Source organism: Phacochoerus africanus, chromosome 9, assembly GCF_016906955.1.
Source record: "Phacochoerus africanus isolate WHEZ1 chromosome 9, ROS_Pafr_v1, whole genome shotgun sequence".
Lineage (NCBI taxonomy): Eukaryota > Metazoa > Chordata > Mammalia > Artiodactyla > Suidae > Phacochoerus > Phacochoerus africanus.
Genome location: NC_062552.1, coordinates 76,182,553 through 76,197,997, shown reverse-complemented (window position 1 = coordinate 76,197,997; position 15,445 = coordinate 76,182,553). Strand labels below are relative to the sequence as shown.

The 15,445-nt window shown below is 56.2% G+C and overlaps 2 protein-coding genes and 1 long non-coding RNA gene across 7 annotated transcripts; 1 reads left to right on the top strand and 2 right to left on the bottom strand.

Moving 5' to 3' along the window:
* Position 1: 1 nt before the first annotated feature.
* On the bottom strand, positions 2–8,847 carry IPO4 (importin 4). The gene is made up of 30 exons (XM_047796401.1): positions 8,660–8,847; positions 8,486–8,572; positions 8,250–8,329; positions 8,131–8,172; positions 7,514–7,643; positions 7,243–7,422; positions 6,934–6,999; positions 6,728–6,829; positions 6,273–6,356; positions 5,857–6,021; positions 5,704–5,757; positions 5,445–5,554; positions 5,058–5,166; positions 4,769–4,898; positions 4,468–4,581; positions 4,244–4,357; positions 3,889–4,009; positions 3,650–3,761; positions 3,431–3,540; positions 3,219–3,296; positions 3,083–3,140; positions 2,881–2,986; positions 2,588–2,781; positions 2,396–2,437; positions 2,046–2,171; positions 1,729–1,937; positions 1,491–1,623; positions 1,299–1,403; positions 454–523; positions 2–329 (listed from the first exon to the last, which is right to left on the bottom strand). The coding sequence occupies exons 1-30, from the start codon at positions 8,726–8,728 to the stop codon at positions 199–201; spliced, it is 3,231 nt and encodes a 1,076-aa protein (XP_047652357.1). The 5' UTR covers positions 8,729–8,847; the 3' UTR covers positions 2–198.
* On the top strand, positions 8,118–12,049 carry LOC125135917 (uncharacterized). Of its 2 annotated transcripts, none has more exons than XR_007137075.1 (3): positions 8,118–8,440; positions 8,866–9,075; positions 11,964–12,049. It is a non-coding gene; the product is annotated as an uncharacterized LOC125135917 (long non-coding RNA). The 2 variants fall into 2 exon arrangements; XR_007137076.1 differs by having other exon boundaries at positions 8,119–8,383.
* TM9SF1 (transmembrane 9 superfamily member 1) lies at positions 9,082–15,230 on the bottom strand. 4 transcript variants are annotated; one of them, XM_047796403.1, is made up of 6 exons: positions 15,090–15,230; positions 14,098–14,455; positions 12,464–13,085; positions 11,982–12,167; positions 10,309–10,582; positions 9,082–9,742 (listed from the first exon to the last, which is right to left on the bottom strand). In XM_047796403.1, the coding sequence occupies exons 2-6, from the start codon at positions 14,437–14,439 to the stop codon at positions 9,349–9,351; spliced, it is 1,818 nt and encodes a 605-aa protein (XP_047652359.1). In that variant the 5' UTR covers positions 14,440–14,455; positions 15,090–15,230; the 3' UTR covers positions 9,082–9,348. The 4 variants fall into 4 exon arrangements, with proteins under 4 accessions (XP_047652359.1, XP_047652361.1, XP_047652358.1 ...); XM_047796405.1 differs by lacking the exon at positions 15,090–15,230 and adding an exon at positions 14,877–15,002; XM_047796402.1 differs by lacking the exon at positions 15,090–15,230 and adding an exon at positions 14,720–14,845.
* Between the last annotated feature and the right edge of the window lie 215 nt (positions 15,231–15,445).

The window sequence follows — 15,445 nt, the reverse complement described above, 5'->3', positions numbered from 1 at the left end:
ATGGTGTCATGACTCCTTTTATACTGTCCCACAGAATGACAAATCCAGCCTCAGGGAAGGCAGCAAGTAAGGCTGAGACTCCAAGTGGGTAGGAGGCCCAGGCCCAGAATCTTTGGTAAGGCGTGAGCTGGAACTGGGCTGAGAGCTGGGCTTGGGCCTGGGCAGGCTCTGTTCTCTGGCCCAGCGGCTGCCCTTGGTCTACGTGAGGCCCAGGATGGCCTGGAGCTCTTGAGCCTTGTCAGCAGGCAGCGAGCCCAGTGCCGAATAGAAGCTGTCGGAGTGCTGTTTGGCCAAGAATGTCAGGAGCAGCAGCAGTGCCGCCTTGGTGTCTGGGTGGAGGGTGAGAAGGGAGAAATCTGGGGAGGGCTGGCCACCACCTCTAGCTGCCCCAGGCCCCCTGAGCCCTGCTGCCCCCCCCATCCCCCCATCCCTGCCCATGACTGCCACTCTCACCTGCTGGGATCTTGTTCTCAGCCAGAATGAGGCTACAAATGCGCAAGAGCTCGGGAGCCACATCTACAACCTGTGGGCAAAAAAGGATCGGCTCAGGGCAGACCTCCCCACCCCAACCCCCGCCAGGCCCCAGCACCAGGGTGGGTGGTAGGCGCCTGGGAGAGGCAGTCTCCCACCTGGGTCACTTGAGCTTGACACTGATTCACAGACATCTCAAGCAACTGTGAAACGTGAGAAGGACCCAAGTAACAGAGTAGTAGTAGTTTTCTTCTTTTTCTTTTCTTTTAGAGAGGATGGGATTGTGGCCAAAGATATTTGACATCATGGCCTCGGGACTGAAAGAAGCCCAGACACCCAAGAGCACCAACAACACAGAAGTCTCCAAAGGTGATGGACACAGGAGCACTGGGACAAGTCCAAAGCCAGCTACTTGGTGCAGACAAACCTCACTCTGAGAGAGCCATGGTATAGGAAATCAGCCTAGGAAAGCCGTGAGTTCTGGCTCAGACCAGAGAGAGGAAATGGAGCCTCCCTGAGGAAAAATGATACGTGGGAGTTCTCTTGTGGCACAGTAGGTTAAGGATCTGGCACTGGCACTGCAGCAGCTTCTGTCACTGCTGTGATGTGGGTTCAATCCCTGGCTTGGGAACTTCCACTTGCCACAGTGTGGCCAAAAAAAAAAAAAAAAAATGATACATGGCAAGAGGGTGCCCCTCCTTTCCCACTATAGGCCTGGCTGCCCATCCCTGAAGATCAACAAGAAAGCAGAGATTAGCAGCTTAAACTGATGTCAGCTCTGCCCGTCACTGAGACTGGAGCATCGAGCACCCCAGCACTGGGGTTACCTGGTCAGGGCTGCTCTGATGCAGGAAGCTGAAGAGATGTCCTATGGTGACCCACTCCTCCAAGTCCTCCTTCAGTGGCAGGGCATGCAGCAGAGCAGCCAGCACCTGGACACAGATGACTTTGGCCCCTTGCCCTGCACCCTCCACACCCACCTCAGCACCCTGGTCCTGGTGGACACCTCCACCCCTCACCTGGGGCTCCGGTTTCCTTGTGGGACTGGCCATCAGCAGGCGGGCAAGTGCCCCACAGATGTTGTCGTGGACACGATCATGGCGCTCCCGCGCCAGCAGGGGCAAGAGGAGCCCCAGCAGCTTGGGGAAGTGTCTGGTCCACAGTCAAGGAACAGGCGCACAGCAGACTGTTCCCATCCTGAGCCTCAGGGACACCCTCCCAACCCCACCCAGGCCCCCTTCTGCAAGCTGAGGATACTCCTGGGCAGGGCGGCCCCCGTGCTCTGCCAGCACGCCCAGCCCGAAGATGGCATTGCTCCGCACCTCGGGGTCTGTCTCCCGGGCAGTGCTCAGCAGTGCAGGGAACAGCCGGGACACAAACTGGGCCGAAGCGGCACCCAGGCCCTGGATAGACTCAGCCAGCGTCCCCACCGCAAAGGACTTCTCTGCCACTGTGCAGCCCTGTTTCTGGTGGGGGGAGAAGTGCAAGTCAGCCTGGGACTGGGACGGAGTATGGGAATGGGTACAGGACGCACTGGCAGAGTGGGGTTCAAAGCCAGAGGACAGAGCACTCACTGTCTTGCAGAGCAGTAACGGCAGGAAGCCAGAAAAGAAGGGGGCAAAGGCGTCCCCGCCAGCCGCAACTGCCAGGGCAGGGATGGCCTCGCCAGCGTGCTCCAGCAACATGGCATCGTATTCAGCCTGCGGGGCGGGAGCACCAGGGTCACCTCTGCAGGGCGGCACCTCCCAACCCTGCTCCTCTGCAGCCCCAGGAAGCCTTCCTTGAACCCCCACTGCCTGGTGGGAGCAGGGTTGGTCACTCGGAGCCACTGCCAATCTTTTAGCCACCCCGGTGGCCCCAGGCCAAGCCCAAGTGCACTGTCTACCCTGCCCTGTGGAGACGGCCTGGTCCCCATAGCTCTCACCTGGTCCTCTTCCTCCTCCTCGTCCGCATCCTGACAGGCTATCTGTGGGAGGGAGGAGCTCAGCTCAGCGTGGGCTCCCCTGCCCCTTCTTTCCTCTGGGTGGATGGAGGCGGGATCTGGACTGCCAGCATCTGGCCAGCCCCACCTGGGGCCAGGCCACCTCCTCACCCTGCAGCCTGCAGCCCTGCTCACCTTCCTCTGCAGCACAGCCTTGAGCATGTGGCAGAGCTCCGCAAGCCGCCCAGGGGGCTGCAGAGCCAGGTTCCCACAGCCACGAAGCACCGCTGTCAGGGCCTCCAGCACAGCCATCACCACCTGGCGCTCCTGCTCCCCGTTCACTGCCTGCATGTAGGATGGCACCACCCGGGCCAGGGCAGCCTGCAGAGCTGGGGACACGATTGGCTGAAAGCCTGGTCAGGCCCTGCCCTCTTCCACCTACCCCCTGCTTCCAGGAACCCCAGCCTGGCCCTGGCTCCCCTTCTCACCAGCAGCGTTGGGTTCCGAGGGGCAGCTTTGACAGGCTTTGTGCAGCGCACAGCAGAACTGACCCAGGGCCTCGTGGGCTGCCTTTCGCACGTTCAGGTGAGGGCACTGTGGCAGAAGGAGAGGCAGGACGTGCATGCTACATGCAGGGCCAACGTGCCTGGAGCCCTTGACCCCATCCCCTCCACCCAGTGGCCCACTCACCTCCAGCAGTTTGAACACTTCTTCAAAGACAGTCTCCATGTAGGGAAGGAAGGCCACACTGTGGACAGACACACGGCCATGAGGAAGGGGCTCCCAAGGGGGGGTTCCCAGTTCCAATGTGTGGGGGGATGCTCACCTGGCATTCACAGAGATCTCCCCCAAGGCAGCACAGGTGTCTTCCTTCTCATCGAAGAAGGCGTTTTCCACGCTGTACCTAAATCGAGGTGGGGAGGCAGCAGCCATCAGACGCCAGTGGAAGCACGGCTGGCCCCAGGCCCTTATCTGAGCCAGGACCTCCCCGCCACGCCCCCCCCCGCCCCCCCCCGACCAGAATGCCACCTTCCGCACCCTGAGATCTCTGAGTCCTCCTCCTCGTCCTCATCCATGAGCTCCTCCTCTTCTTCCCCATCGCTCTCGTCATCAAACAGAAGGAAGGCACTGTTTCCGTCGTACTGAGGCTGGAATGGGGAGGCACACCCAGCCTTTGGCTCCACTGGGCCCAGGAGAGTGATCCTATCCCAGGGCTGGCCTTCCCCAGCTGGTCCAGCCCACCCACTCCCCACTCACCACAATGCCCTCGGTGGAACGCAGGGACGACAGCATGAGTGTGGTGATTTGTGGCAAGTGGGGAGCCAGGCTCTCACCCATCAGCCCCGATAAGGCTGCAAACAGGCTGTACCTAGCAAGAGCAGGTGGAAGCTGTACAGTCCTGCCTGCTCTAGCCAGACAGGATGGGGGGCCCGGGGACCCACCGTCTAGAACCAGAGGACTGGGGTCTGGGTGGGGCAGGGTGAGGGCTCACTCACGTGCAGCGCCGCAAGTCAGGGTCGTCTACCTGGTCACACAGGCCCAGCCCCAACTGGCAGCATTCCTCAGCCAGGGGTCTCATGGGCTCCCCCACTGCTCGAACCAGCACCCCAAGTGTCTCTGTGGGAGCAAGGGCTTCGTTAGCCAGAATGTGGAATTAGGCCAGAGGCAGGGCAGAGCTGAGGCCTGGGGAACCAGAGATGGCAACAGGGGGAAATCAGAAACCCTTCCAACTCCTATGTTGGGTGCAGACAGAAGGCAAGCACCGGGGCCGTCCTGGGCGCTCTCTGAGTGCCAGGTGAGCATCAGCCCTTCCCCGGCACTGGGAAGCCTACCCGGGAGCCCCTTACTCACCCAGGCTCTGGATCCGCACAGGCTGAAGATCCTCGTGGCCTGTCAACAGGAACTCCCGCAGGTGCTCCATGATGGTGGGGAAGTAGGGCAGCACGGAGGCCTGGGCAGCAGTGGCTGCGGGATGGGGATGGAAGCAAAGAATCAGAGCTGGAGGGTGAGCCAGGATCACCGGCCGTGGGCACCCTGGGTGAACCCTGTGCCCCCGCCTCCTGCCTCCAACTCACCAATGGCCCCCAGGGCGCTCACAGCCAGTTCCTTGGCCCGGGGGCTGCTGGGTTTCCTCAGAGGCTGCAGCATACACTCCATAAGCTCCAGAAGGTAGGGCTGCACTTTAGGCCCTGTGGGAGAGGGCGCTCCTCTAACAACCAACCTAGGTCTCCTCCTGCCTCCAGCCCCATCCTCCTGGTGGCCCCACCACACCCCTCTCCCCACCACAGGCAGTGGTTCAGCGAGACACACATCCTGCTGCCTGTGGCAAGACTACAGGCCCATCCCCTCCTTCACACCCCCAAATGCCATCACTACCTAGGTTCTCCACAAAGTTCTCCAGGGCATAGCAGGCCTTGGCCAGGTGATGTGTGTGCCCGGAAGGCACTGATTTCAGGTAGGTGAGGAGCAGCGGCATCACCTCCCCGGAATAGCTACTGATGTGGGGCTGGGGGAAAGAAAAAAGGGGCCGAGTCAGCTCAGCCTCAGGACACACACCCAAGTGCTGATGGAGGCAGGGATGCCTGAGGAGATGAAGCTGAAGGGGAGATGGTCACCAGAACGTGTGGGGACTCAAACGGTGGGGGCCCACATGTGCCTTGCTGACCTGTAGGTTCTCCGAGAACTGGCCCAGAGTGAAGAGTGCAGCGTTGCGAACAACCAGGGACGGATCCTCCAGGCTCTTGCACACGATCTGCAGCAGTGGGGGCAGCAGTCTGGATGGGGCCAGACAAGAAGATGTGGTCTGAGAGGCAGGACCGAGACCTATATCCCCTGGGAAAACCCTGGCTTTCTGTTACCAGATAGTAAGCGCTGACCATTGGTGCCAAAGTCTGGGGCAGCCACTTATCCTCCAAACCAGAACACTTCTCAGAGGAGGAGGAGACTCTATTGATGATTACATTCCAACAACAAGCACGGACCAGCACGGCTGTGGGCGGTGTGGTCCTCCTCCCCACAGCCTACCCTCCCTCCAGGATGGGGGAACAAACACCTCTGCCTGATGTGGTCGCCAGCTCCATCGGAGAGCACCGCCAGCACCAGGAGCCCAGCCTTGCGCTGGTAGGGGTTCTCGCTCCTCAAGGCCTCTTCCAGCATGGGCATCTAGGGGAGCAGATGGCACTCCCTGAAACCCCAGCACGAGCCTGTCTGTTCCTGCAGCAACAAGCCTTCCACAGTTACCAAGCATCCTCAGCCTTGGGTGACTGGCAAACCCGGGGACAAGCACACCAGAAAGACAGAGCCACACTTACCAACAAGGGACAGAGCTTCTCAGGGGGCAAATGGAGTGCCAGCATGTCCACGACCTAGAAAAGAACGGGGAGACGTTGCTGGACTCCACCTTTGTCCTCAACGTTCCACAACCACCTAGCACACCTCCCCCCGGGCCCTGCCCCACATCCCACCTGTACAGCAAAGTGCTTGGGTGTCTCCCCCACCAGCCCAATCTCCAGCTCTTCCTCTTCTGAATCCTGGTCCTCAGGATCCAGCTGGCCCAGGGGGGGCTCAGCAGCCATGATGGGGAAAAGGGTGTGCAGCAAGGGTGGCAGGAGACGATTCTTCAGTAAAGCCTTAAGAGGGAGGGCGGAATAGTGACCCTGAAAATCTGTCCCCAAGATGGACTCACATTAAAAATTCCAGCCTTCCAGGCCACAGCGGGTCCAGCAAGAGATTCCCAATCTCCCAGCCAAGAGCTGGGGCTGACACCAAAATCAAAACATCTTAATGATAGTACTTCAGACATCCTAAGATGGACAGAGAGCCCCAGAGTGAGATGAAGGATGGAGATGGGGTGGGGTGGTATGTGTCAGAGGGCACTCACCTTGCTCTTCACTTTGACCAAGAATGTGAGGCAGCAGAGAACACGCACACGTATTGCGTCACCCAAGGCCACATTTTTAGCCACCTGCCCAGAGACCAACTCGAATCAGAAACAGACAAGGGAGTTCCCGTCGTGGCGCAGTGGTTAACGAAATCCGACTAGGAACCATGAGGTTGCGGGTTCGGTCCCTGCCCTTGCTCAGTGGGTTAACGATCCGGCATTGCCGTGAGCTGTGGTGTAGGTTGCAGACGAGGCTCGGATCCCGCGTTGCTGTTGCTCTGGCGTAGGCCGGTGGCTACAGCTCCGATTGGACCCCTAGCCTGGGAACCTCCATATGCCGCGGGAGCGGCCCAAGAAATAGCAAAAAGACAAAAAAAAAAAAAGAAAAGAAAAGAAACAGACAAGGAAACTCTCATCAAAACAATCAGCAGGGACAGCACCAACCCCGGGCTCACCTCCAGGCAGAATGTGAGGACCTCTGAGAGGTGGGAGGTGATGATGGGCACCTCTGACTCCAGCAGTTCATCCAGGGCCTCCAAGGCCTCACAGGCCTTTGCCTGCCAGAGAGAGAAGTCACAAGGCTTCAGTGCTCTCCTCTGGTGAACGAGGAGGAACACTCCCGCCCTTTCCTTCCAACAGAGCTCCTACCGAACGCTCTCACCTCATCTACAGGGATCAAAGCCTGCACGGCCGTGATGAGCCTGGGCACCAACATCCGCGCAAGAGGCTGGAGAACACAGGACAAGCTGAATTACAGAAAGCACAATGCAGCCTAATCTCAAGCTCGAGAATCTGGCAGCCTCCTCAAAGCCTGGATGTAGGAAAAGCCCAGGCAAACCCACCCACAGGATCCCCTTTCAATTGTTAGGCAGGACAAAAACTAGAAAGAATCTGAAGTACCTCTGGAACCCGCAAGGGTGAGGACATGAAAGCCCAAGGACAGGGAGCCAGGGTAGGTACCATATCTCACCACATCATCAGTGCCGAGGTAAGGAGCCATGGTGGTCAGAGTGCGCAGGGAATAGAAGAGGAGCCCAGGAGAGCCCACCTCACCCAGGGTCTCATTCAGAAGCCGAAGAAGCTCCCGGTGGTGGGGTCGGAAGGCTTCAGGCCGGGAGGTTACCACCACACTTAGCAGCAAAAGCCCCATCTGCCCAGGAGAAACAGGAGTTGAGAGGGAAAAGCTTACATGGTCCATCCAGCCTCTAGGTCCCTTCCTCCCACCAACCATGCGCTGGTACCTCTCTCTCTGGGATGTGGGGGCTGTGGGTACTGTGCTGAAGAAGCTGCATGAGCTGAGGCCAGGCCTCCAGGCCTTCCTTTCGAAAAATGGTAGCTGAGAGCTGGGCCAGGCTAAGGCTCACAGAATGCCTGCAAAGGGAGAGATTCCCCACCCCTAATCACCCTCCAATACCCTCCCCTGCACACAATGGCCCTGCCTCCACCGGGTGGCCACAAGAGAAACCTCCAGGTGTGGGCACAGGGTCTCTGCCAAATTGGAACACATAAGGCTCAAGGGGAAGCCAGCACCATGGTGGGTGTGCAATCTGGTGAGTTTGACATCACCCATACTGAATTTGAGTTCCATTCTTCGGACTCGGCTCAGGGGGAAGCCAGCACCATGGTGGGTGTGCAATCTGGTGAGTTTGAGATCACCCATACTGAATTTGAGTTCCATTCTTCGGACTCGGTTTTGACAAACAATCACAGCCCATGCTCAAGAACTTTCCTCCTTGGTCTAGAATTGTAGTCCCTGCCCCCCAAGATCCAGCCTAAAGCTGAAAAAGAAGGTAGAAACCTGAAGAAGGTCTTAGCCTGGAATCAGTTAGGACCCCGAGAGGGGGCGCTAGGCACTTACTCTGTCTCTCTTTGGAGGGCCGTCAGGATCAGGGACTTGAGGCTGGAACACAAGTGGCAGGTGTCAGGAACCCAAGAGCCGCCTCAGCCTGGCCCCGCCCCGCCCCTGGCCCAGCCCACCTCTCCCGTTGCTCCACCACCAGCCGCCGCCAGCCAGTGCTCAGTCGTCTGCGGGTCAGCACAGCTGCGAACTGCCGGATCTGGGATGAGGAAGCAAGCATGTGAGGGTTCCGGCAGGGAGAAGCAGCAGGCATGTGAGAGTCGGAGCAGGAAGGCGCGGGACGCCGGGGGCTGGAGCTGGGGCTGGATAGGTAGCGTACTAAGGGCAGCTCAGCGGGAAGGGGCAGGAGCCTCACCTGAGGGTCGCCCGCCGACGTCAGCAGGTCGCAGAGCGCGGGCAGGGCAGTGGGGTCCCGCAGAGCGGTCTGGAGCTGTTCGGTGGCCTGGGGAGAGCCTAGGGGTCAAGAGTCAGGCCGTTCCCGCAACCCTCCTCTCGCCCCGGCCCGGTCTGGTCCCGCCTGCCCCAGTACCCGCCGGATGCGGTCTGTGTCCGGCAGCAGCAGCTCCTGCAGTATCTGTTCCAGGCCGGCGGGCTCCATGGCAGCAGCCGAGCCGCCGCTACCGGGCCGGGCGGGGGGAGGGACAGCACGTGGAGGCTCTATAACCCATTTCCGGCGGAAGGGGCGTTGCTCCGCGCCCCTCCCGTCGCCAAGGTGATTCAACTCGCTTCCCGCAGAGCTCCGGCTCCGCCACTTCCGTTGGGCTGAGCTCAGGCTGAGCCGCTGAAAAAGGGCCCTGGTAATGGAGGTTCCCCCAGCCGAGAGTTCCCAAGCTCCGTGGAGAATTCGAATCCCGTGCTTTCCGCTGCCGACCCGGCTTTCTATGAGACAGTGCCCTTAACGGCAAGGCACGCGTTCCGATATCCAGACCAAATCCTCCAACTACAGTATCCTTTTTCTTAATAAATTTTATTTTGGCATTGTAAAAAGAAAAATCAGGAGCAAAACTAAAGGCAACTTAAAAAGTTCAAATATATACTCCTTATATAATAGAGATTTATAATTTCCAGGCCCTCCCTGGGGAAGGAAGGCCCAAAGGGCAAAGGGGAAGACAACAAAGCCATCACACCACTCATTCACTCAGTCAGAAAAGATGACGGTAAGAGATCGATGGGGTATGAAGAAAGGGAAAGAAGAGCAATAGTTTTGCCACCCCAAACTCAGTCCATCTTGAGGTTAACATAGATATAACGGATGAACTTTAGGGAAGAAAAAAAGGAGATGGTGCCCAGCATGAGGAAGAAGACGTATCCAGTGAGTAAGGAGTAGCCAAAGAACTCTACCGTCTGTACTACCCCTGACATGTTGGAGCGCCGGGCATAGTAGAAAACTGAGTAGAGGAAGATGAAGAGCCCAGTGGAGCCAACACTCAGCACAGATCGCCACCACCAGCGGTAATCCTCCCCAGACAGCTGGAAGTAGGTGAGTGCGATGGAGATGCAAGCCCCCACACTCAGCAGGATGGCGAAGACGAAGAAGAGGATGCCATACAAAGTGTACTGCTCCCGACCCCACACTGTGGCAAAGATGTAGTACAGCTCCACAGAGATGGCACTGTGAAGAGAAGAGACGATACACAGCATTAAAGGGCTGTGTGTTGCCAGCAGTGGCCAGGCAAAAATCCAGCCACCACCCCTCCATGTTATTGGATCACTGTGGAAAGCAGGTCCACTCCACTCCCTACCCTGGAGTTTCTGGCTTGATGGCGATTCTTTTACCTATGATTAGCTGCTCTCATTTCAAGAACATCTTTAGTAGGTTGAGAACAGGTATCTTATCTGTTTTACTTTCCCATTGTATTTGCCTGGTACTGAGAGGCACTCAACAAACCGAATGAGTATTCGAATGGGCTTTAAGCTCCACATGGTGTCCCTAAAGTCAGAAATGAGGAAGATGGTTTAAGGAGCAATGTCTCTGGAAAGCTTTACAAGTGAGACACCCTCATATTTGAACTGATTCAAGCTCAGTCCTGCTTAGAGAAAGGAGGAATCACTTAGTGATCTCTTAATGGTAATAGCCGAACTGGGGATTGATCCTGATACTGGGTTAGGGTATGGGGTGAGTAGGGAAGTTAAGGCCAAGAACCTGAGAGTGATGGCCATGGAATAAAGGGAGGATACCTGAAAGGCAGGAAGCCTCCAACAGTCATGTGGATGAGAGTAGACTTGTACCAGGGCTGGGGCGGGATTTCCCGAGCGATGTTCTTGGTGCGACAAGGTGCATCAAACAGGCTAGCATTGTTCTTCCCGAAGATGCCTCCAATGACAGTGAGGGGAAAGCCCACCAGCAGCCAAACCGTCAGAAGCAGCAGGATGGTGGTGGCTGGCAGAGCCTGTGTTGAACCATTGGCCCAGTGCACGGAGTTCACGACACTCCACGTCAGGAAGAAAGGCACTGCAGGGATGGTCCCCCAGAGGGAGGGTCAGCACTAGGAGCTGTATCCCTGGGAACACCTAATCAGACTAGATTTAAAGGCGTGAGGAATAAAACATCCCACTCCCAGGCTGACTCCACCCTTCATGTCTTTTTGTTCCTTGGTCCTTAGCTTACTAACACCCCCCACCCTTATCCATTATCCATTAAGGATCCAGGCAGCCATTAAATAGATCAGAGTGACACAAATCCACCTGCCTCCAAGGCCTGTCCTGCTGTGGTGTTGCTGAGTCCTAGCATGAGACATTCCTTTGAATTAAGGCCCTGTTTTCAGAAAGCCCTGGTTCAGACACAGATGTGATAGAATATAAATCACTTAGGGTTGAAAACACAAAAGGTTCAGAATGCAAACTACTACTGCTTTGAGAGGACAAGCTGGCTTGGAAAGCTACAGTAGGGTAGCCCACTTCAAAAATAAAAAACTTGGGAGAAAAAAGGAATATCAAAAAATTAGACTGTTACTACAGGAATTCCCACTGTGGCACGAAGGGATTGGTGGTGTCTCTGTAGTACTAGGACTCAACGTTCAATCCCCAGACTGGCACTGTGGGTTAAAAGGATCCGGTGTTGCTGCAGCTGTGATGCAGGTCACAACTGTGGCAGCTCAGGTCTGATCCCTTGCCCGGGAACTCTGTATGCCTTGGGGTGACCAAAAAAGAAAGGGGAAAAAAAGTGTTATTATTCTCAAGTATAACGGTTGAGAATACAGGCTCTAGAATTTGACTGCCAAGGGCTGAAACCTGATTCACTGCTTTTTAGGATAATCTCAGACAAGTTACCTAACCAGCCTAAAATTCAATTTCCTCATCTGTGTAAAATAGGGACAATATGACCTACTTCATACAGTCAATGTGAGGATTAAATGAGATGAAGGCATGTCGAGAGCTTATCACGTTGTCTAGAACATTTTATGGGCTTAGTTTCTTTTTTTTTTTTGTCTTTTTGCTATTTTTTGGGGCCACTTCCATGGCATATGGAGGTTCCCAGGCTAGGGGTCCAATCGGAGCTGTAGCCACTGGCCTACGCCAGAGCCACAGCAACGCGGGATCCGAGCCGCGTCTGCAACCTACACCGCAGCTCACGGCAATGCCGGATCGTTAACCCACTAAGCAGGGGCAGGGATCGAACCCGAAACCTTATGGTTCCTAGTCGGATTCGTTAACCGCTGCGCCATGACGGGAACTTCTATGGGCTTAGTTTCTAACTGCAAAAAAAAAAAAAAAAAAATTGCATTTTTGCCTTTTGAGTTTCTTGTTTCTTTTGCCTAATTTCCTTCCCTTAAAGCCTTACTGACTCTGTCAGGCTCCACAATGTGTTTGAAGTTCCTAAACTGGCCCACCAGGGAAAGGGCAGTCCTCACCAGAGAAGAGACTGGTGGTGAGAATGATGTTCCACACCCAACGCTCGCCTCCGATCTGCCGGTAGAAGTGGCTGGACACGTAGCCAGAGATGCAGCAAGTCAGGGCATACAGCAAGATGGCTGCTGAGTTAATGGCCCCGTGACGATGCACATTGAACATGCCTAGCAGCGCCATGACAATGATGCCTGCAGGTGGTAGTGGAAAGCCTGTGTTAGGTCTCTCCTATCCCTTTTCTGGCAATTTCAGAGGAATCACCCCCTTTCTCCCAGTCACAGGGCCTCCAGCAAAACCATATCCCCCAATTTTGTTGTCCAGAAAACCCACAATAGAATCTAGCCCTCCTTGCTGGAGCCATCCCTCCCCTTAGGGCTGCCCCCCTCCTTGGACAGAAGAGAAGATCCGGAGATCTCTTCCGAACAAATCACCTACTTAGTTCTACCCCTTGGGAGACATCCCTGATTAATTTCTTTTATCACCTCACCAGTGCCAAGGGCCAGGAACTGGGCACCCACACCAAGCACAGCACAGAGCAGACCACGGTATGGAGGGAAGCGGAAGACATCTGTATGGATAATTTTCCAGCCATTGTCACCTTGGTCAAAGTCATCACCAGAACCTCCTGAGGTTGTCTCCTCATCCAAGTTGTAACGAGCCAGGTCATTCCGAAGTACACGCATGAGAATGACAGCCACAAAACCCACCAGTAAAAACACAAGCACCATGGAATTGATGATGGACAACCAATGGATTTCCAGCGTTCGGGGAAAGAAACCACCATCATCACCACGGCGCCTGTCACTCCGACGCTCGACTGAAGTCTCAGACCAGCGCACACTGTAGGTGTGGGTGAGGCCTAGGAACTCATCAGGCCGTAACCCATCTAAACTGTGGGGCTTGACGTCTCGCACTGAGACATTGGCAAATATAATTCGATCTCCGTGGAATTCTAGGTGGAAGTCCAAATGGGTCCAGAGTCCTATCTTGTGGCTGTGAGGCAGGAAGCCACTCTCCTCCATGTAGCCCACAAAGCCACGGATTGGTAAGTCGTCCACCACAAATTCAAAGTAATACAGTTCCTCAATGGCCTGGCGCAGCTGTTCCACCTACAAAGAACAAGTCAGGAATCAGACAAGGCCTCCCAAGGCATTGAGTTAGAGCAGTGTTTCAACCTCAGCACTACTGACATTTGGAGCTGGATAATTCTTTGTTGTGGAGGTTATCCTATGCATTGTAAAGTGCTCCAGCCCCAGCTTTTTCTCACTAGATGTTAATAACATCCTCCAGTAATGACAATCAAAATATCTCCAGATGTTGCCAGTGTCTCTTGGGAGACAAAACTGCCTCCTGTCCAGAATCACTGTGTTGGGAGTTTCTGTCATGGCTCAGTGGTTAACAAACCCAACTAGCATCCATGAGGATGCGGGTTTGATCCCTGGCCTTGCTCAGTGGGTTAAGGATCTGGTGTTACCATGAGCTGTGGTGTAGGTTGCAGATATTGCTTGGATCCTGTGTTGCTGTGTCTGTGGCATAGGCCAGCAGCTACAGCTCTGACCCCTAGCGTGGGAACCTCCATATGCAGTGAGTATAGCTGTAAAAAGACAAAAGAAAGAACCACTGTGTTAGACCCCAGTAAGCTGGGATTCTCTGAAATGAACAAGTATTGATATGGTTAAGAACCAGAAAAAGGAGATGGGCAAGGCATAAGAAGGTCTGGAGTAGACCAAGGAAAAATTGAGATAGGAACTGCCGAAGAAAAAAGTATGCCAGGGAAAATTAGGTAGAGTGTAAAAGAGCCAGTTGGAAATGCCGAGAGGTAGGAATGGGAAGACATGACTACATAGGAGTGATAGTTGGTACCCTACTACCAACAGAGAAGCTCTGAGTCTGGAGCCCTGGGCACCAACATCAACTCTGCAATTTACTATCCCTGTAGTCCTGAAAAAGTTACTATGTTTGTTAATCAAATGCAAATATACCACTTCCCCGGCCTGCCACAAGGGGTTGTAGTTATTATCAACTCGGCCCATTTCCACAAAGCTGCTTTGCAAACCGTAAAGGCACGTTATTAGTCCCTGGCAGGGAGGGCTAAGTTCTAGTCAATGTGGAGAGGCTGACCTGCGCGGAATTGAGCTGCATGTGGCACAGAATTCTCTTCTCCACATTCTCCCGAAAGCGGATCTCGTACAAAGACTCAGCCATTCGGTCCCCATCCAGCACTTCACCCAGGCTAAGGCTTTTGTGACGTATCTTCTCAGGACAGCATACTGGAAGCTGATAGTAGTGGTAAGTCTCCTGAGGGTTATGATAAGGTCCCACTTTGTTGACATACAGAATGACGGGGTCGCCGGCCTTGTAGTGTGTCACACCTTCCACCCCTGGCTCACGGCCTGTGCCCAGCAGCAGCAAGAGTGGCAACCACCGGCAGCTCCAACTTCGAGGGTGCCCTAGGACTGTCATCCTTAGGCAGCGGAACCTGTTTGGGGGAATCCTGCAGTTATCGGAACCAGGGTCAAACGACGCCCAATGGCTCCAATTCCTCCCCTTGGCCCTTCCGACCCTCCCTCAGGAGGCCACCTCCCCAACCGCCACACCACACCATGTCTCTAAACCGAACACTGGGCTCTGCCTCTGCTCCCTAGTCTTCTCAACCTGGGGTACCCCCTCTGCTAGCCCTTCTGCTCCGGACCTCCCCGCGCGCCCCAGCCCGTTTCCATGGCAACGCCACGCGGCCTCGCACCTTCCCGCCGCAGCCCCAGGGTGCTCTCCGCGCGGGAAGGGCTGGCCGAGGCGCCGCCAGCGGCCTCTGCCGCCCCGCAGCAGCCCTTGCGCTCTTGCCGGGGTCTCCCCCAGAGCGGCGCGCTAGCGGGGGGCCTGGAGAGGACCTGACGACTGACCTCCACGGGGCTGGCCGCTGCAGTGCCTGATCGCAGCGGCTGCGGTCACACCGCGAGACACCGCTCCCAGCTCACTTAAGGGCTCTGCAAGGAGCTTTCCACTGCCAGAGGCCGGGCCCGGCTCTGGAGCCCCCGCGAGGCTTGCCTAGCCTGTCGCTTGGCAGGGGGCCCTCCAGGCGATCGGAAGGGCAGCTCAGGACACGTCAGTCTTACCACTTCCGCCTTCACCCGCGGGGACCTCGGCCCCTTCCTGGAGCCAGCAGGGGGCCACGCCCCCCCTGCGGCCGTCGCTATTCCAATCCTTCCCGCTTTCCCCGGGAGGGGGCTGCGGTTGAGAACTGGCTTTGGGGACACAGACGCCCCTTTTGGATAAGAGTCGCCGCCAAGCGGGCCGCCTGTTCCCGGAAAGGTTTGGGTTGGACGCCTGAGAACAGTTCCCGCAGCGCGCCCAGTGACTGCCCAGGACACGGAGCCCGGGCGGCGGCTGCGCCCACACCTGGTGTACGGCCGAAGCATTTGCGGGCTCAACCAATGGGACTCGCCACCCACTGCTGAGGCCAAGCCCCAAG

Coding starts and splice junctions, on each gene's coding strand:
- IPO4 (XM_047796401.1), bottom strand. CDS start 8,728: ATGGAGCCCGCCGGCCTGGAACAGATACTGCAGGAGCTGCTGCTGCCG. Junction 5,555..5,703: donor AGAAGCTCTGTCCCTTGTTG/GTAAGTGTGGCT, acceptor CTGCTCCCCTAG/ATGCCCATGCTGGAAGAGGC. Junction 4,358..4,467: donor GAGCGCCCTGGGGGCCATTG/GTGAGTTGGAGG, acceptor CCCATCCCGCAG/CCACTGCTGCCCAGGCCTCC.
- TM9SF1 (XM_047796403.1), bottom strand. CDS start 14,439: ATGACAGTCCTAGGGCACCCTCGAAGTTGGAGCTGCCGGTGGTTGCCA. Junction 13,086..14,097: donor TGCAGCTCAATTCCGCGCAG/GTCAGCCTCTCC, acceptor TGTTCTTTGTAG/GTGGAACAGCTGCGCCAGGC. Junction 9,743..10,308: donor GGAGGCTTCCTGCCTTTCAG/GTATCCTCCCTT, acceptor TTCTCTTCACAG/TGCCATCTCTGTGGAGCTGT.